Source organism: Dreissena polymorpha, chromosome 3 (genome assembly GCF_020536995.1).
Source record: "Dreissena polymorpha isolate Duluth1 chromosome 3, UMN_Dpol_1.0, whole genome shotgun sequence".
Classification (NCBI taxonomy): Eukaryota; Metazoa; Mollusca; class Bivalvia; order Myida; family Dreissenidae; genus Dreissena; species Dreissena polymorpha.
Genome location: NC_068357.1, coordinates 74,507,819 through 74,528,634, shown reverse-complemented (window position 1 = coordinate 74,528,634; position 20,816 = coordinate 74,507,819). Strand labels below are relative to the sequence as shown.

Genomic DNA, 20,816 nt, shown 5'->3' with positions numbered 1-20,816 from the left:
AAAGTCAAGATCAAGGTCATCCTTCAAGGTCAAAAGTCAAAATATACAATCCAAGGGAAGTAATAAGCTTTTAAAGGGAGATAATTTCTAAACCTGCCAAATGATATATTGAAATTTTATTAAAAAGCGGTGCAATAGGGTGCATTGTGTTTCTGACAAACACCAGGCATGGCGAAATTAGAAAAAATCTGCCGGTCATCCGGACAGGCATTTCAGAAAATGTGCCGGTCCGGAGAAAATTCAGCCGGACCGTAAAGCAACAACAACTTAACTAGAAAATTCAAAAATGGCAGCGATCACATCTTGATCTCTTTATTCAACCGGCCGTTAAATTGATTTTAATCGCTTAGAGGTTACACTGGCAGCTAATTGGTGTTAATCGGTTGTGTAATGTCAATCATGTTGTGAAAAATTCGCGTGTCAGTTTTTATTACATGTATTCCCTATTAGAACGGTTCGGTGCGATAATTTCAATAACGTATGTGCAAGCCGAATAATTATCAAATTAAAGTTATTCGAAACGATTTAAACATTCTTACTTTAATATGATTGCAGTTTGGAGCGGCTGTTAAAATATACTGCGCACAGTACAAAACACGTTACCTGACATTTAATGATTAAGGCATTTCATTTTTCAGAACGTTTACTAGTAATTAATTAAATAAAAAAGACGATTTATTTACATTTAACGCAGTGTAATTGTTAACAGAGATTCATTTTCATTTTTGACCAGTATCAGAAAGTCCCCGGGAAGCACGTTTTTTTACATGGCACTGCATATAATGCAATAAAAACATTTCTTTGTACATGTATCGTATTGCATTCAATCTAAATTTAAATTCGCTCGTCCAATGAAAGCTCTGCCCCATAATGCACTGTACTCTTTACACTTATGAAAAATGGCGTATGCATATGGTTGTGTTGATCACGATACCATATTTTATTGTCCTTATCCTACTCGAAAAATATGTAAAAGCTATCAAGATCTTTTTTGTTAGAACGCAGTTGGCGATTTTGCAAACGAGTTTAAAGTAGGTGTTGTGTAACAAGTTGGATTTGCTAATTGTACGTAACAAACCTACAGCAAACATCAAAACAACGAGCGATTTCATGTTCACGATGTAGTAAGCGATTTGCTCTTCAAATTTTCAACTTGAAAAAAAAAAGATTTGTTTGCAATCATTTCACATTTTGCCGGTCACCAGGACCGACATTCTTGTTAAACCTGCCGGACCAAATTGAAATCTGCCGGTCAGGACCGGCGGACCGGCAATTTCGCCAAGCCTGAAACACATCTCTTGTTTACTGTTTGACATAAAACTTGTCATAGTGTAGAAAAAGAATATATGCATTATATTCAAACAAACGAAAAAACAGTTCTTACCAAGAAAACTGTTAAAAATATATGTTTTGTTTATTAATAATTATAAATGGGAATACATATAAAAAATATGTGTGAGTTAACGCTTTTCATTGATTATTTGCAAATACTTGTATTACTAATATTAGCAATTTGATACATGTAATAAGATAAACATTCTTAAGGTCAGAATCCTGAGTAGGCCATTGGAAGGGACTTATTTTTTGCTTAAATATGAGGGCAATTTTTAATGAAACAAATTTGTTTTCTTGCTAATATTATTATTTTAGAGAAAACCAATACTATAAATTGATTAGACTATAAGAACATTTAACGTCATTTAAAAAAAAAAAGTAACAAACATCTGTGATCAAGTGCCTTTGAAGCTGCTTGGCAAAAACTTTCAATGTCCAACAAACAACTAAAAAACAAACGGCTGAGCAAAGAAGTTCTCATAACGATTACAAAATTGTTGATCAGATCATGTTCGAATCAAATATTTCCATAGTATTTGTTTGTTTCATAAATGGTTCATCTGCCTGTTTAAAAAAATCTTTGTTGTTTTGAAAGTGGCTTTTAAAACACTTTCTCTAATTTTTTTGTGTACAGCTATCATGAAGCACTATTAACCATTTTGTTTTGACCAACTGTTAATTGAATATAAAATGGCCCAGTATTCAATAGAGATTAACAATTCAACTTGCATTGGAAAGCAGTTACACTAAATCAGTCACAATCACTTCATCAGGTAAAAGTGTGATTGTATATCAGTGTGTAAGCTTTTGATCTTTGCCTTAATCTAATCAGCAGTCAGTTAAGAAATTGGATTCATTTTCTCTCCTTGTTTGCACATTATACGATATAACCTTTTCCGACTTAGAAGCAAAGTGAAAATGGCTATAAGCTAACTCGCAGTCTGTTCAGGTTTAAATGCTGTTTGCTGCTCATCAGTATCTAAGGTTTGGAAGTGAAGCCTTTCAAACTTGAATCTAGTAAGAAAGGTCTTAAATTAAATGTAACTTTCTTAAGGACTACAAATGCATCAAAATAGATTTTTAAGTGGGAAAGGGTTAATAAGGAATTGGAATCATTTTCTGTTGTCATTTACATTTTATAAGATTTGTCCTTAGAAGGCAGCACATTTATCCCATTATTTATCACTTATTTTTTTATCTCACAAAGAAAACAGATAGGTATGAGCCCGATCATGGCAAATCGGACATAATGCTTAATGTGCATAGTGTTGTCCCGGAAAGGTATGTGAGGACCGCACAGGCTTATCAGGAGCATCGCTTTCCTTCTAGACTGAATTTCTGTTAAAAAGAGACTTCATTGAAACAAAACTGTAAAAGAAGAGACTTCATTGAAACAAAACTGTGAAAGAAGAGACTTTCTTGAAACAAAACATTCCATAAAAACAAAAATTGTCTTCCCTGATTAGCCTCTACGGACTTAACACTCTAATAAGGGACAATATTGAACGCATGTTTGTGCAAGAGTGCAGCTCATATATGTGGTCAATATGTTCTTAAAATAAAGGGCACCAAAAGGGAAATAATGAAATTAAAGGGGTATAGAGGTTGGAGCAAAGCATGCAGTTATAATTTGTAAACAATTGCACCATAACTTAAATTTGTGTTCAATGTTTAATAAGATTGACTCCTGATTATGATAAAAATGTGCATAACAATCAGAACAATTTCAGTGCTGTCCTGATTGTCCCTCAGTAGGCTGCAACAAATTGATCCATTGGATTTGCTGGACATTAAATTTGTAAAATTTTCGGGGGGTTTTGCGCCTGCATAGTCAAATTTTCATAAACTTTATATTCTGATGTGTACTCAATAAGTTTTAATGTTTTGAGCCTTGGGCTTCCAATTAATTATATAGAAAATGGAACAGACTCATTGATTTTGAGTGCATTTTCTATCTCTACAATTTAGGAGCAAAACTCTGTCTTACAACTGATCTTATTTGTTTGGTCCTAAGAGCATCCAAGTTTTATCAGCTGATAGATTGCCCTAGATTTTTGGGTCTACTTAAGGCTTGGGTTGACTCTTCAAAAATGTCAAACACATTCATAAGTGACATTCAAACTTAACATTATCTGCACATATTGCAACCTTCATATGAATATACATGTATATGATTATGTAAGGAATGTATTAGCTTAGGGTATGTTCAGTGTCAAAGTTCTTACGGTAATTGATTTTTTTTTCACAACTTCCAAATAAGCAATTATGCAATCTAAAACTCCAAAAATGTACACATTTATGTTGCATAATTGTGTCAACGTATAACAAATACTTAACCTTATCTTTTAAACTGTGAGGAAATTGATGTCTCCATTTGTCTTAAGTTTTTGAAAGCTCTGATTAATTTGTCAATGTGTGATTAAATAATGAACATACTAATTTGCATAAATGATGTTCTGTTTTATGCCTTTGTCTGTTTTACCAGTTGCCACTATATCATGTACATGACCTATTCTTAGTCAGTTCGGCAAACTTTGCCTCTTATGTGTTCTAAGTTTTAAAGTAAAGTTATATTTAATTCTGCCCTCCATTCTAGTTTTCTAAATGAGCCTTGCTCTGGGAAAACAGGTCCTAATGCACATGTAAACTGTTGTCACAAAGTAGCCTGTGCAGTCCACACTGGCTATTTTAACAAAAAAATATCCATAAAAACGTTAAGTGTGGTCCCTGATTACCCTGTGTGGACTGCAGAGGCTTATCTGGAACAACACTTCACGCACTTGAATTAAACCATGTTTTCTTAAATGTTCGTCTCCAATGTATGTTTTCCTGTGTTCTCCAGGTCTGGGAGAGTACTGTGAGTCATATGAGACGGAATGTACGGACCCGCATGCTGAATGCCTGCTGCAGACCTGCAGATGTCGTGTCGGATACCACCAGAAACATGGAATCTGTCGTAAGTTGCATCCATGCATGCATCTTTCTTAAGTTTTAACTCTGAATAACTGATGTTATCTCCAAAACCACATAAACACTTGGAAGCTGATTTAACAAACAGAAAATTGAAATGCATTATTCTAAAAGCCTTTAAAATAACTAAATCATGATCATTAACAAATAATAATAATAATAATATTATATAGAGCATGAAATTATAACATAAATATTGTTACAAGCAATTATTCCCCCCCCCCCCCCCCCACCCCGACCAATGTAGTGTGTGGAATTGGTACACTGGATTAATCATGGACATCTGCCTTTCTGTAGACACAAACTTGTTTGATCATGTACTCACTTTACTTGTCACCTTACAACAATCAAACTTGCATGCATTAACAAAATTGTTCTATTTTATATGAAGTTTGTAACTTTAAATATCCTAAATAACTATTGCTAAAGCTATTCCCCCTTTTTAAATTATTAAAAAAAAATATTAAAAAAAAGCACCACTTACTGTCGTGTTTACATCCATTAAAGTTAAATGGGGGAACCCCACAAAGTCATGTGATCCTGCACCCTTTTAATGCTAGCAAGTGCAAAGCCTGTATTAGATAGCACTTGCAAAACTTAACAATAAGAAATTTGAGGTAGTAAAATAAGTTCATGAATAAATGATCATTGGCCATTATTTGTAAAAAAAAATGTTTTTTTGTAGGCCTTGGCAGAGTTCAAGGCTTTAAGTATTTCACTTCTCTATCCGTATGTCTTAAAGTGAACTCCTCTTTAGCTTCTTGATATATCTTGCCCAAATTGTTAAAGTTGAATGACTCATAGTTTAGGTGATTTAAAAGAAAGGATATTTTGTCTGTGAAGAGTTTTGGCTGAATTATTGTCCTTACTTTGAATATATATTCCCAATAAGTAACCCACAATGTTGTATTTTCAACAGTTACTGCTCTTTATCTACTGTGTGAAAGAACTATGGTGACAAGTTTTCACTGAATGAAGGCCCTTTACTGAATTTTCCCTCGTATAACGCGCCCCCATGTATAGTGCGCAGGCTGTTTTATTAATGCAAAAATGGAGAAATAAATATTTAAAGACAATAAAACCACCAAATCAGGCCTAAATTTGCCGCCAATTACTATTGCGCAATCTAATAATTCGGGGCATTGGAAAGCTTAATTACCGGTAAGCATTCAAAATAGGAACATCATTACAATTAGGAGCATGGGTTGCATAGCACTATACTTTTCTGACAATTTTGTAATTTTCTAGCAACAGATTAACAGTGTACGTGCATTTCGTGTAAAACATGAGAAAATAAGAATTCATGTACATCATGTCATTCTTTCTCGGAGAAAGCATGGGCTTTAAATTTTAATGCTGAACAAAACTGCGTGGCACATGGGAGACAGGGCTACAGTTGTTGAGATATGTCTGTATTGACGTAAAACTGTTAATCTATAATGTTGGACAAGTTGGGTTATTGTTTGTCGCATTACACAGGCACTTAAGAATTCCCTGTTAACACCTAAGGTTACCTGCAAAACAGACCAAATACCTTTACCAGTCCAACATAAGCTGCAAATGTAGACATGCACAAAGACAGACAAATAAATGTTTGCTATTTATTCAAACATTTGATTTTATTGTAAATAACTAATGCTTCCCCGTTCATATCTGCTGTTACCGACTTTTTGTTGTTTCGACAACAGCCCCTTCCGTCTGTAAGATTATAGGGTGTTACAATTACGAAATGAATTATTTGCAATTTAACAGTAAGGAAAGCGTTGTATCAATGTATTACGCGCATCATCTTTTTATGTCCCACACCCACTACAGTGGGGGACATATTGTTTTTGCCCTGTCTGTTGGTCTGTACGTTGGTCTGTTGGTCTGTTTGCTCCAACTTTAACATTTGCAATAACTTTTTCAATATTCAAGATATCAACTTGATATTTGGCATGCATGTGTATCTCATGGAGCTGCACATTTTGAGTGGTGAAAGGTCAAGGTCATCCTTCAAGGTCAGAGGTCAAATATATGTAGCCAAAATCGCTCATTTTATAAATACTTTTGCAATATTGAAGATAGCAACTTGATATTTGGCATGCATGTGTATCTAATGGAGCCGCTTATTTTGAGTGGTGAAAGGTCAAGGTCATCCTTCGAGGTCAGAGGTCAAATATATGTGGCAAAAATTGCTCATTTTATGAATACTTTGACAATATTGAAGATACCAACTTGATATTTGGCATGCATGTGTATCTCATGTAGCCGCACATTTTGAGTGGTGAAAGGTCAAGGTCATCCTTCAAGGTCAGAGGTCAAGTATATGTGGCCAAAATCACTCATTTATTATGAATACTTTGGCAATATTGAAGATACCAACTTGATATTTGGCATGCGTGTGTATCTCATGGAGCCGCACATTTTGAGTGGTGAAAGGTCAAGGTCATCCTTCAAGGTCAAAGGTCATATATATGGGGACATAGTGTTTCACAAAAAAATCACTTGTTAATTTGTAATTTGGAGGTAAAAAACTGCGCGTTATACAAAGGAATGTACGGTAATTCTTTTCTTCCTACTATGGAATCGTCCCATAAATGTGTATTTTTAACTTCTCCCTAGCTTCAAAGTGGATCTTACTAAAAGTTTTACAGTTGCATGTCCTTCATGTCTAGATGATTGTTATAAAGAAATTTTTGCTATGGCTATCTGTGTCCAAACACATGTTGTGGAGGCATCATGAGTACCTGTGGCACATTTCTATTTCTCTTCCAAAAGGTAAACATTGCAAACACGAAGAGTTTGAGTGTGAGAACATTGTGTATGGCTCAGACTCGCGGCAATGTGTGCCAGAACGCTACGTGTGTGACGGACAACCTGACTGCATTGATGGCTCTGATGAACTAGATTGTGTGGACCAAAGCAAGCAAGGTAGATACCTCTTGTGCATGTTTTTGTATTTATTTACCCTTTCCAACTTAGAAACAAAGTTTAAATGGCTATGTGCAAACAGCATAAAACCAGAACAGCCTGCAAGTAACTCGCAGTCTATTCAGGTTTTATGCCTTTTGCTGCTCATCAGTATCTGAGGGTTGGAAATGAAGCCTTTAAAACTTTAATTTAGTAAGTAAGGTTTTTAATTGAATGTTACTTTCTAAGGGACTACAAATGCGTCAAAATACATATCTAAGTTGGAAAGGATAAAGTTTTATCTACTCTGGACAATTTACTCGAGGTTCCATAAGGTGAAGGGTTTTTATTGGTCATATCTGGGATCATAGGAACGTGAAGCATTTGAAATAAAAGAAGTCAAAAAACCATTGCAGGAATCGTCTGGTTATTTACTTTAAATTAAAATTAAAATTAACAAAACACCTTTGTGCTTTACATCATCATCATTACTAGAATTAGATTACAATTTAGAACAACATACCCATTTTCTCTACTTTCCACAAAACTTCTTATTTAAAAACAACATTTCATGACAACTGGTACCTTTTCTTTTCAAATTGTAAGGTTACTTAGTGCCCCTTTTTTTTCTTTTGCAATAAGTATGAATATTAAGAAAGGGAATCTGAAGTTTTTGAAGCTATATATTGAATTTGATTCATCTATTTGTATGAACAAACTACATCAAACATCATATCAGTGCTATGTAATTCTTGTTGTTGATGGCCTATTAAGTGAATAAAAGCATTATTTAATGCCAGCCTATATGATTATAGTTATAAAATGACTAGAATATAGTTAAGTTATAAGGTCATTGTGTTTATTTTAAGTGACAGCCTTGCAGGTAACTCTTGCATAAATTATTGTGAGGTTGTGTTTTCTAACAGCAAATTTGTTTGGAGTGTGCAGCCAGTTTTGTTTCACAAGACAATTTTGCAAACCATTTTGAAAATTGCAGATTATGCATATGGTGAAAATTATTGTTACTTAAAAATACTCGTTATCTTTGACATGTTTTTTCATGAGTAAATAAACTTAGAATTAAACAAGCACATACAATACAAAAACAAAATATTTCTATTTGATACTAACTGACAGGTAACATATATTACTATCAAAATGCAATCGTTCTGACCCATAAGTGTATCATAGAACTACAAAATGACATGCATTAGATTAAAAAACATAATTACCAGTTAAGCTTAGCTTATTTAACCAATAAATAAACATTAATCACACTTTGCCTTCTTCCTCGCATGCAGCATATGTGGATGGGGATTTTCCTGCAGGAAGTAATATCTATAATAATCCTTTCTATAACTCAGCTTTCAAAACACCGCTTGATAGCCAGTACAAGTATGGTTTTCCAATACCTGGATTAGCCAATCAGCAAGCAGGAGGACTTCTGCCAACCAATCAGATGTTCCAGAATAGTATGCCAGCCAATGTAAATCCAGCTTTCTACCTACCTGGAATGACCAATCAGAATCCTGCTTACAACAATCTGCAGCCAGTTAGAGGAACGAATCAAGCATGGGGTGGCAACATTATGCCCAACCAAGTCTATAATAATGTTCCATACCAGCAAGCAGGATTTTATCCAATACAGAATGCCTTGAGCCCAAACTCACAACTAGAACAACAAGTGCAGCCTCGACCTCAAGCTCAGCTTCCAAATTTTAAGAATTCAGTTCAAGGTTCCAATGGACAGGCTGTTGAGGAGAGTTCAGGAACCAACCAGACAAATAGTTCTGTGAAGACAAAGCTTGTTGATCAAGGAGCCCCCAAACCTGTAGCTATGAACAAGGCTAAGATCCTTCCAGACTACCAAGACCTTAGTAAGGACTTGGATTATCAGAACAGCGAATTGTATGATGCTGCAAATAAAGAAGCTAAGAGCAGTATTAAAAAACAGCCTGAAGATGTCTCCAAGGGTGTTTCTGGCAATTATAAAGATGCTCCAACTGTTAATAGACAAAGGACGCAAGATATGAACACTCCAACAAGGCATGAAGACATGGATGACCACAATGGGAGGCATTCTGAAGAGACTGAAATCTTGGGTAGCCACCAAGACGGACACCCCACTCTTCCTCCAACATCAAAGACTAAAAGTCAGATCAGCAAGCCAACACAGTCGACAGTGGCTGGACAGAAGGTGGGGTCAGGCCAGCTAGGGGGACACAAGAACTCTGAAGACTTCCTTGACTACCCATGGCTGAACTACGAGCAAGATCCACCCAGAGTGAGTGGGAAGAAGGGATCTCGGCTGAACCCTGTGCAGGTTGACAAAAGTACAAGTAATGACAGAGATGGTGGCAATCATGTGGTAGATGGGGATAAAATACTGAATTCAAAACAGACCTATTCGAAACAGGAATCAGATTCAACAGCTAAAAATAAAGTTCAGCCAATGAGGAATAGGGGAGGTCAACCATCTAGGTATGATGTAGACGATTATGCGTTTGACTACAGAAAACCATCTGGGGGAAATCGGCGACCGGTTTATGATCGGTACGGGAATCGCCTTGACAAAACTGGCAATAGCCAGGGCCCAGTGAAAGACTCAAGGTACCCATATTATGACTCCGGGTATCCGGAGGGGAAGAACAGGAACCCATACCCTGTGTGGGACCCGTACAAAGACGAGTATTACTACCCTGACACGGAGACAGATCCGGACATAACTCCGGATGAAAACCAGAAATTAGGTCTTGGCTTTGATAGTGTGCAAAAAGGTACTGGGGATGTTGTAGTTTTGTCTGTTGCATGCAAACAGAGTGAAGTGTGATCCAGCTTTGAATAAGTTATTGTTCATTAGAATAGAAATGTAGAATTAGACTAACTTTATTTTTATAATGATTTATGCTTTTCCTCATTGCTTTATTTTTTTTTCAGTCAGTTGTCCGTATTATTTATATTTGTGTTGTTGCATTAAATTTTAACCTTCAATATATTGTTAAGAATGAATATTCATTTAAGACATCCATACATAGATAATTAATTTCGCTTATAAAAAATACTTACACTGAACTTTGTTAATTTTTAGCTCATCTATTTTTATTTATTTTTTTAATTATGAGCTATTGTCATCACCTTGGCGTCGGCGTCCGGTTAAGTTTGGTGTTTAGGTCCACTTTTCTCAGAAAGTATCAACGCTATTGCCTTCAAACTTGGTACACTTACTAACTATCATGAGGGGACTGGGCAGGCAAAGTTAGATAACTCTGGCGTGCATTTTGACAGAATTATGTGCCCTTTTTATACTTAGAAAATTGAAAATTTGGTTAAGTTTTGTGTTTAGGTCCACTTTATTCCTAAAGTTTCAAAGCTATTGCTTTCATACTTACAACTCTTACTAACTATCGTAAAGGGACTGTGCAGGCAATGTTATGTAACTCTGACTGGCATTTTGACAGAATTATGGGCCCTTTATACTTAGAAATTGAAAATTTGATTAAGTTTTGTGTATTGGTCCACATTACCTAAAGTACCCGGTATCATAGATATTGCTTTCATACTTGGAACACTCGCAAACTATCATTAAGGGACAGTATAGGACAAGTTGCATAACTCTGGTTGTCATTTTGACGGAATTATGGCCCTTTTTTACTTAGTACTTTGAATAAATTGTTAAATTTTGTGTTTAGATCCACTTTACTTCTAAAGTATCAAGGCTATTGCTTTAAAACTTCAAATACTTTCATGCTAACATGAGGGTACTGTACCTGGCAAGTTGAATTTTACCCTGACCTTTGAATGACCTTGACTATCAAAAATTATTAAATTTTGCTAAAATTACCATTACTTCATTATTATGCCCCCTTCGAAGAAGAGGGGGTATATTGCTTTGCTCATGTCGGTCTGTCGGTCGGTCCACTAGGTGGTTTCCGGATGAAACCTCAAGAACGCTTGGGCCTAGGATCATGAAACTTCATAGGAACATTGATCATGACTCGCAGATGACCCCTATTGATTTTGAGGTCACTAGGTCAAAGGTCAAGGTCACCGTGACCCGAAATAGTAAAATGGTTTCCAGATGATAACTCAAGAACGCTTATGCCTAGAATCATGAAACTTGAAAGGTAGATTGATAATGACTGACAGATGACCCCTATTGATTTTCAGGTCACTAGGTCAAAGGTCAAGGTCACGGTGACCCGAAATAGTAAAATGGTTTCCAGATGATAACTCAAGAACGCTTGTGCTTAGAATCATGAAACTTCATAGGTAGATTGGTAATGACTGGCAGATGACCCCTATTGATTTTTAGGTCACAAGGTCAAAGGTCAAGGTCACGGTGACCCGAAATAGTAAAATGGTTTCCGGATGATAACTCAAGAACGCTTATGCCTAGGATCATGAAACTTGATAGGTAGATTGATAATGACTCGCAGATGACCCCTATTGATTTTCAGGTCACTAGGTCAAAGGTCAAGGTCACGGTGAACGGAAATAGTAAAAGGGTTTCCAAATGATAACTCAATAACGCTTATGCCTAGGATCATGAAACTTCATAGGTACATTGATCATGACTCGCAGATGACCCCTATTAATTTTGAGGTCACTAGGTCAAAGGTCAAGGTCATGATGACCCGAAATAGTAAAATGGTTTCCGGATGATAACTCAAGAACGCTTATGCCTAGGATCATGAAACTACATAGGTACATTGATCATGACTCGCAGAAGACCCCTTTTGATTTTGAGGTCACTAGGTCAAAGGTCAAGGTCACGGTGACCCGAAATAGTAACATGGTTTCTGGATGATAACTGAAGAACGCTTATGCCTAGGATCATGAAACTTGATAGGTAGATTGATCAGGACTCGCAGATGACCCCTATTGATTTTCAGGTCACTAGGTCAAAGGTCAAGGTCACAGTGACAAAAAACATATTCACACAATGGCTGTCACTACAACGTAGAGCCCATATGGGGGGCATGCATGTTTTACAAACAGCCCTTGTTTATGATTAGATTTAAGTGATACTTTGACATAACAACTCTTACCTGACATGTCACAATAGACTCCACCCAAACCATCCCCCAGGCCCCCCCACCCCAGATTCCCCCACTCCCCCACCCACCCAAAAAAGATTTTTTTTTCTTTTTTAAAGATCATCTAATAAATGACTACACCCTCACACTATACCCCCCCCCCCCCTCCCCGCCCCCCCCCTCCCCCCTAAAATTTATTTTTTTGAAAACATGGTTAAAAAAATTAATATTTTTCTTTATTAATTTATTTTTGAAATACCATCCAAACATCCCACCCAAGAATACCCCCCCCCCCCCACATTTTTTTTATTATTATTTGCATTTTTTTGCATTTTTTGAAGATAATGTAATAAATGACCACACACCCACACTATACACCCCACCCCACCCCCTCCCTCCTTTGTGATTGAAGTATTGAGATAGGTCCCTTCTAACAACTGATACACTGGTATTAATACTAAAAACAATAAAAAATAGAAAATAAATTTCAGAACAAATTTTGATTTCAATGCACGACATGCTTATTTTAAAAACAGTTGTTCTGTGCTTACAGTTGCATACTTTGACCTGACAGTTGATTTAGGTTACACAATACTTGAGAAAAACATGAGAATAGTACATGCTTATATACTTATTTATTCCTTACCGTGTAACAAAGCGTTTTCTTCTGTTGGCTTTAACAAGCATTTGAAGATATTTTCATGGGAGATTGTATATACCCACTTCAATCAACCTGCTTATCAGTAATTCTTGTACCATTTTCTTGCATTACCAGGTAAAACAGATGACATGAGTTACAAGGACGCAGAGGAATCATCAAAATCAAAAGGTAGATTTCAAGTATGGGGCAAAAAATTCACATTATAATTGCTTCATTTTTTCACAAATAGCTTACATGTTTGTTACTGTCAAAAAGGAAAATAATCTAGTTTCAAAACATGTTAGCATATCATTTGCGTTTGGAGCATTTTGACATAATAACAAGGCGCCGTAATAACTTTTCTGGACGAAATGAGAACTGTCTGTGTGTCTAACAAAAATCAATCAATGCTGCTTTGTCTACCAATAAAAATCTATGTATGTACCCATTCAAAATAAATATATGCATAAACATAGAATAAAGAAGATATGAGTGCAAATCTAATCCCAGTGAAACTTAGGCTGTCCTAATGCTTGACCTTTTGCAGCTCAAAAGCAGTGAAATGACTTTTGGGACCATAATATCGAGCTGGTTTTATGGTATGTCATTTATTTGACCTTGTTTGACCCGGGTCATGCTAAAATGGGTCTTATGATTATGCGACCAGAGTAGCTTCAGACCAGCCTGCTCATTCACACAGTCTTGTCAGGAGCTACGCTATCAACAAATGAGAAAATAAAACCTTTTGTGACGTCATAGTGGACACTGTAGCTCCTAACCAGACTGTGCAGATAAACAGGCTGGTCTGGAGTTAAGCTGGCCGCCATATTGCATAAGACCCTTTTTCGCAGGACTAGGTTTGTATGGTTGATTGTAATAGCAGTTCCCTTCTGTTGACACCTGTTTTCTGCATGTTGCAGGCTCTCCTAATGTAAATGGGCCGGCTGACAAACCCTCAGTTCAAAATACTCCAAGTGTGACAGGTAAATAACATGAAAGTGAGATGCAGAACTAATACAGTGTAATTTGTATTACAGATTACTAACAGATAGACAAAAATTGTCTCTAGAACATAAGAATTGTTTCATTGGTATCGTACATTTATGTGCACAAGTTCATGATGCTTTTGAAAACAATTATAATTTTAATGTATTGTTTTTAAACGTAACAATATTTGGAATTAAATTAATGTCTATCAATAACATTGTCATACAAATAATTTTATGTTAAATTAAAGAAAGTTGAGTTTTACAAGGACATGTTGATTTTAGTTCCAGTTGCTGAACCAACCCCTGCCCCCACTCAGAAACAAGATCCCGAAGCAAACAAAGCTGGAACCACATCAACTGAAACACCGAAAACTGTTTCATCTGCCACAGGGTTAAGCACATCTAAACAGGTTGAGAAAGATTCTAAAAATAGTATCACAGAATCTAAAAATAGTATCACAGAATCTAAAAATAGCAACACAGTATCTAAAAATAGCAATACAGAATCTAAAAATACTGACACAGGTTCTATGAAAATTGAGAGCAGTTCTAAGAACGTCGACCAAAACTCTAAAAACAGTGGCTCAGATGGTAAAAATAGCAACTCATCATCTGCAAATGTGTCTGATGAAAATGGTGTTTCCTATCATATACTGAATAGTGGTATGGTCAAAGTTGAGTCATTCACAGACGGGTCTCTAGGTCCAGTGGTGGCACTGTCCCTGGGGTTGGCTATCACACTCATGTTGCTGATATTTGTGGGCTGCAGGCTTCGTACAGTGAAGCGTAGGCTGCGCAAGGGTCGGGCCCTTCATTCAAACGAGGCTGATTACCTCATTAACGGCATGTACCTTTAAGTTGGAGAGCCTTTTTACAAAAAATAATTAGGGTAAAAATAGGATCTATGATGGCATTATGTTTCATTGAGTTTCTTTTTTGGTTCACAAATATATATTGAAGTTTATTAATGCCTACAGGTTAGACTCTTATTCAAACGAATATGCTTATCTTATTAATGTCATGTACATTAAACTTGAGAGCTTTTTTTTCCGAAAAGAAATGTTTTGGGTAAAAATAGGATCTATGATTACATTATGTTATATATTTTGTTTCTTGTTTGTATTAAACATATAGAAGTCATTGAATGTTGTCAATCGCAAAGGTGGAGCCCTCCAGCCAAACAAGGCTGATTTTCTCATGAACCCATATGCCTTTAATTCGGTTACAGCCTTTTTTTAGATTAAATAATTTTCATTAAAATGAGATCCATGTTGACATAATGTTCTATTTTTATCCAAGTTTGTATGTGAGTGTTTCTTGTAAGTTATTGAAGTAACTTTAGCTGGTGACATTTTCTGTTTCATATTAATGTGTTGTTATTTTTTGGTTTGATAATTACCTTGAATACTCGCGTCTTTATTCGGACTCTCTGCAAATGAAAAAATTAAAAAGACCGTTTTCAAATTTAGATTCAAGTAAACAAAAAGTTAACAATTAAAAAAGTATTGTTTGAGTGTTTACCAAAACTGACCAACATATTGCTGTTAATGTTTTTATTAATAATATAACATTTTGCCATTTTTAGTTAATGACTTATTGAACTAAAAGTTATTTTCTGACGTAGTTTATCTCTTCTGGAAAGGTTTTTTGAAAGTGAAATGATGCCTCCTTTTTTAATAGCTCATGATGAATCTCATCAGATATATCTTTATGAAAATTATTCTGATATATGATTTTTTTAGAAAAAAACTAAAAAACATCAATAAATGAATGTTACTTATTTACATTTTAAGTTCTTTGGAATTTTTAAATCTGGCATGCATATTAGCATTTATCATTTTATATTATATGTCTTGTCATATGGAAGAAATTTATAAATACTGATATTTTGTATCTCTGTTACGATATTATTCCAAAGATAATTAATGCATTGTTTTTTTTTTGTATTTATTTATTGTTATGCCTTATCATCCAAAACAGTACAGATATTCTTTGAACATCAAATCTTATTTATTGGATTTCTCTGTGTGCTATGAACAATTTGTTTAAAGAATTTTGATTATTTAATTATTTATGTTGTTATTTGGTTATTAATATGGTTAAAGTGTTATTTTGCTGTAAGTTAGACAACCATCACTGTATATCAGTGCAGTCCTGAGTAAGAATCTAAAGATATTGTAGAAATTATGTGTCCTTATTTAGAATGTGTAAAATTAATTTAGAATAGAAAAAGGTATTAATATTTGGGTGTATTTGTGTTAAAAAAAAACAACAATTTAATTATCCAGCAAAATACATGGATTCAGAGGAAATTCTCTGTAAATTTAGCTTAAGTTAGAGTTATGAGTAATGTTATACTTACAAATAAAGAAAGCAATTTTTTGCACAAGTTTTGGTACCACCGTATTGAATATCAAGGGCTGAGATGATAAGATTGTGTTTTTTTATACATTTATTTAAACATTTATACATAGCTCTGTGCAATCTCACACAACATGACGCTTAGTTATGAATGGGACCAATAAGTTGTCATTCATTTTTTACATTACAATTAATTTATACATTTCTTTTACTGTATTTCACATTCCACTATATTATGTATATAACCTATACAATGTATTGCTCTGAAACCTTTACCTTGCGCTGACCTTTATGCATACAGTAATTTAAATAGAAAATAATAAGTCCCCTTAATGGAATCAAAGAGAGTCTACTTGAAAATACTGTTATCTTATCATAACAAACATGAGACAGATAAACAAAAACAAAGCAATTTGCAAATAAAATAAACCAGTCAGACATGTAAGTGAGGTGCATTCTCAAGTTCAAAAATCCAAGAGAGTCCGCTCAATGTGTCAGAGGTTAAAAACTTTTTTTTTAATGTTGGAAAGCATCAACAGCTGAGTTGTACAGATCTGTCGTAGTCTTAGTCATGTTTGTTAGGGAGTTACTTTTTAAACGTGAACATGTACACAAAATGGTTGTGAATAACTATGATTGTCTTTTCTGTGTTGTGAAATCGTCTGCGATATTTTAATCAAAGTTTCTTTTCAAATTTGTTTCTGTTGTTGGTTAAAATTGCTTTTCCTATTTGACATTCTAATGTTTGAACGATTCATAAGGAGTTGTATGAATTTTGTCATTCGAAAATGGGTTTAAAGCCATATGCAAACAGAGTAGCTGAAGATCAGCCTGCGCATTCACACAGTCTGGTCAAGAGGTACCCTGTTGGCTCATGAGACCATAAAACCGTACATGACTTTATAATGGACAGAGTAGCTTCAGGCCAGACTGAAGGCGTACACAGACTGGTCTGGAGCTACGCTAATTGCATATGGTATAAGACCTATTATCGCAAGACATAGTTCATATGTTTTTGTTATCAGAATTGAGGTGAAATATTTATCATGAGGAAGATCCAGAGAGATCATAATTCAAATATGGGCATTGATATGCTTTTGTAGACAACACTGGTTAAAGTTTAAAACCATACTTAAGTGATTAAAGAACAAGTGAGAAAGTTGTCTTTTATTGTGTGGAATCCAGTTTGGTTTTGTTACGCTGTGCAAATGTATGTACATTAAATTACTATTTGATCTTATGTTTTCGATAGACTGTAAGACTATGTTTGTATGATATTTATTGTACTTGTTTGCTTCAAACAGTTGGTTTGAATTAACAATGATATTAACAGTGATGTTCAGAAAGTTCTATTTGTCAGTGACAACTGGTTATCTTCAATGTTTGGGTGCAGTTACCAAACCATCATATGAAAATCTTAAATCAGGAAATTGTGTATAACGATGCAGGAAGAAATGTCATTTTAAAAGGAAATTTATATTAAAATGGAAATGTTAATTTCCAGAGATCAGCATACATTGGTCAGACTTCAGCAAAACAATCCAATATATTAAGGTTTCAAAAATAAAAGATGACTGTATTTACAATGTTTTTGTTTTTGAAAGTATAATAATAAAAAAAATAATAATATACTGTTATGTATATTTCTTATTTTTGTACTACCATGTATTATAATGTTACGCATTTTTAAAAGCATGTTGTTAATGTTATGACGTTTATATACCTCTTTTTGGGGATATGTAAATACTTGCAAATAATATTGATGTAGATTTTCATTCATAATGAGCCGTGTCATGAAAAATGGGTCTTATAACATAGTGTGCGTCTTGGTCAGGAGCTAATAAGACCACAAACTTTGTGTGATTTTATAGCGGACGAGCTAGCTCCTGATCAGACTGCACGAATGCACAGGGTGGTTTTGAACAAGACTGGCCCCTTGTGGCTTAAGACCCATTTTGGCATGACGCTGTACATATGTTGAGTATTTAAGCCTCTTACAACATTACCAATCAGTAACTCTTGAAGAGCACTTGTGCATGTTTGCTTACATGATGTAAATGCACTGCTAGGTATAATTTGTCAACTTTTCTATGATGTGTATGCACTGCTAGGTATAATTTGACAACTTTTCTATGATGTGTATGCACTGCTAGATTTAATTTGTCAACTTTTTTATGATGTATATGCACTGCTAGATATAATTTCTCAACTTTTCTATGATGTGTATGCACTGCTAGGTTCAATTTCTCAACTTTTCTTCAGCATGTTTTGATGTACATTTTTAGCCCACTTCAGCACTATGTGGTCAGGATGAGCTATTGGGGTACCATGATCCATCCTTTATATGGGTGTGTATGTCATGTATATAGTGAAACCAAAAATATCTCATTCGCTGCAAATTGGCAAAGCCCTGAGGTTTTGTATTTGTTATGTGGCATCATTTAGTGGTCCTTTTATAAATAATTTTCAATTATGTCCCTGGGGGTCACAATTACATTGTTTTTTATATGTAAAATGTCAAAATTTGGACATCTCTGAAATCACAAGACCTAGAAGTTTGCATCTGGTAGAGAGGTCCTTTACCAACTTTGTTAAAATCTTGCCATAAAGCTGGACAAGACCCAAGGATCACCCGTTTATAACACAAATTTACATAGGAGAAAAAAACTTAAAATCTTCTTGTATGAAATTGCAAAGCACAAGGCTTACATATTTGGTATGTACCATCATCTAGAGTTTTTCTACAAAGTGTGCTCAAATTATGCCTCACATTTGGTATCATTTTTGTCGAGAGTTGACTACAAACTGTTTGTTACAACTTTGCCTGTGGGACCAGATATGTTCAAAGTATGAACCTGTTGCAAAAGTAGCCCCAAACCAGGGGTCTCATGTATTGTACTTCTGAGTTACAGTTTCAGAGGTGAACGTTCAAGGATACTCAAGTCCTCTTGGTTGTGCATTTAGTAATATGTATTCTTATTGTTTTGTGGCTTTTTCATGTAGAACAATCTTTTTCACCATTTCCATACAATTTTGTCCTATTTCTTTTCTATGATAATTCCAGCTGTTTGAATTCCAAAGGTACAGAATTCCAAAATATTATACTTGTGAAGAAATTCATTTGAAACCTTATTGTCTTATGCATGGAACAGCTGTCTTGTATGTGAGGTAGTAGTAGTAGGAGCTCTTCTTTTAAATTAAAATCATGTGAACCAAGAAGCTTAAACTTAAGTTGTTTTAAATGTATAGGTTTTGTGCAATGGAATTTAGTTTAGTTAAACATTTATGTACTGTTACATGGTGTCATTAAGTTTTTGTTTATTTTATTATTTGTTTGGTTTAAAGTGTAACAACTATTTTGTTCTTTATTTCTTTAAGCTGTTAAGTGTGGAAACTACCACAAATGTATGTGTGGAAACATTTACAAGTACAATAGCTTTTAGCTTTTTGTATGATTTTACTATCATGCTATTTTTTTTCAACATTTCTGTTAGCAAACTAACGGAAACAGACTAATTTCTGAATTTGCATCACTAATAAAATTTGATACAAACATTTTGTGTAATTTCTTATTGGTAGCTGTCAATGGAGGTCACAGTGACTCGAAACAGTAAAACGGTTTCCGGATGATAACTCAAGAATGCATAAGCCTAGGATCATGAAACTTCATAGGTACATTGATTATGACTGGCTAGGTACATTGATCATGACTGGCTGATGACCCCTATTGATTTTCAGGTCACTAGGTCAAAGGTCAAGGTCACAGTGACTTAAAACAGTAAAATGGTTTCCGAATGATAACTCAAGAATGCTTACGCCTAGGATCATGAAACTTCATAGGAACATTGATCATGACTGGCAGATGACACCTATTGATTTTCAGGTCACAAGGTAAAATGTCAAGGTCACAGTGACAAAAAACGTATTCACACAATGGCTGCCACTACAACTGACAGCCCATATGGGGGGCATGCATGTTTTACAAACAGCCCTTGTTGACAATTTTGGGCGTTGTAATATACAATTCTGTTTTTGAATAACTATTTTCGATTAAGTTTTTAGAAACACTTTCTAACCAATATTGAGTTTTTTTACGTATGTGGAGTTTTGCCCTTTGGACACATTTCTGTTGTTGTTTTTTATTGCATACTGGTAAACATAAGTATACATAGTAATGAGAATATAGACCGCAATTTTCATTGCTTATTTGTTTATGGTCAAGCTAGAGCATAGCCATTGTGGAAAGTTTTGTTACAAAAAATCATCACCGAATGAAACCAACACTTTTTTACCCATTTCTTCTTCAGGCCAGTTGAAAATGAACTAAAACACATTCTTTTACTTTGTGTCTTTTCAGTTCATAATATCCTTTTTCAGGAAAATAGTCAAACATGCAAACAGTAATCAGCCATATTTAATCAATTTGATGTACAAATCGTGATTGAACGAGGTAATAAAAGATGCTTTGTAATTGGCTGAAAATCTGTCTTCAGATGAGAATACTCAACATGGATGGGAAGGTAATTGAATCTTGTTATGATATGGATGTTGTCAGAGGATAAGAAACGTGTTTGGCGTGACCGCCTCCCTACT

The 20,816-nt window shown here is 34.9% G+C and overlaps 4 protein-coding genes across 9 annotated transcripts in view; 3 read left to right on the top strand and 1 right to left on the bottom strand.

Moving 5' to 3' along the window:
* Positions 1–19,778, top strand: part of LOC127874779 (low-density lipoprotein receptor-related protein 11-like) — a 179,220-nt gene extending 159,442 nt beyond the window's left edge. The window contains exon 8 of the mRNA XM_052419395.1: positions 14,840–19,778. The gene's annotated coding sequence lies outside the window, so the exon portion shown is untranslated. The remainder of the gene's footprint in view (positions 1–14,839) is intronic.
* LOC127874778 (low-density lipoprotein receptor-related protein 11-like) overlaps positions 1–19,778 on the top strand; it is a 33,346-nt gene extending 13,568 nt beyond the window's left edge. The window contains exons 3-7 of one of the 2 annotated variants that reach the window (XM_052419394.1): positions 4,178–4,291; positions 7,066–7,218; positions 13,009–13,062; positions 13,794–13,856; positions 14,145–19,778. In XM_052419394.1, coding sequence (XP_052275354.1) covers positions 4,178–4,291; positions 7,066–7,218; positions 13,009–13,062; positions 13,794–13,856; positions 14,145–14,719 — 959 coding nt within the window. In that variant the 3' untranslated portion in view covers positions 14,720–19,778. Of the gene's footprint in view, positions 1–4,177; positions 4,292–7,065; positions 7,219–8,223; positions 9,975–13,008; positions 13,063–13,793; positions 13,857–14,144 lie in introns of those variants that run through there. The other variant, XM_052419393.1, reaches the window with a different exon arrangement.
* LOC127874777 (pleckstrin homology domain-containing family G member 1-like) overlaps positions 1–20,816 on the top strand; it is a 290,411-nt gene that overhangs the window by 109,156 nt on the left and 160,439 nt on the right. The window lies entirely within an intron of this gene.
* LOC127874784 (protein-L-isoaspartate(D-aspartate) O-methyltransferase-like) overlaps positions 1–20,816 on the bottom strand; it is a 169,562-nt gene that overhangs the window by 127,390 nt on the left and 21,356 nt on the right. The window lies entirely within an intron of this gene.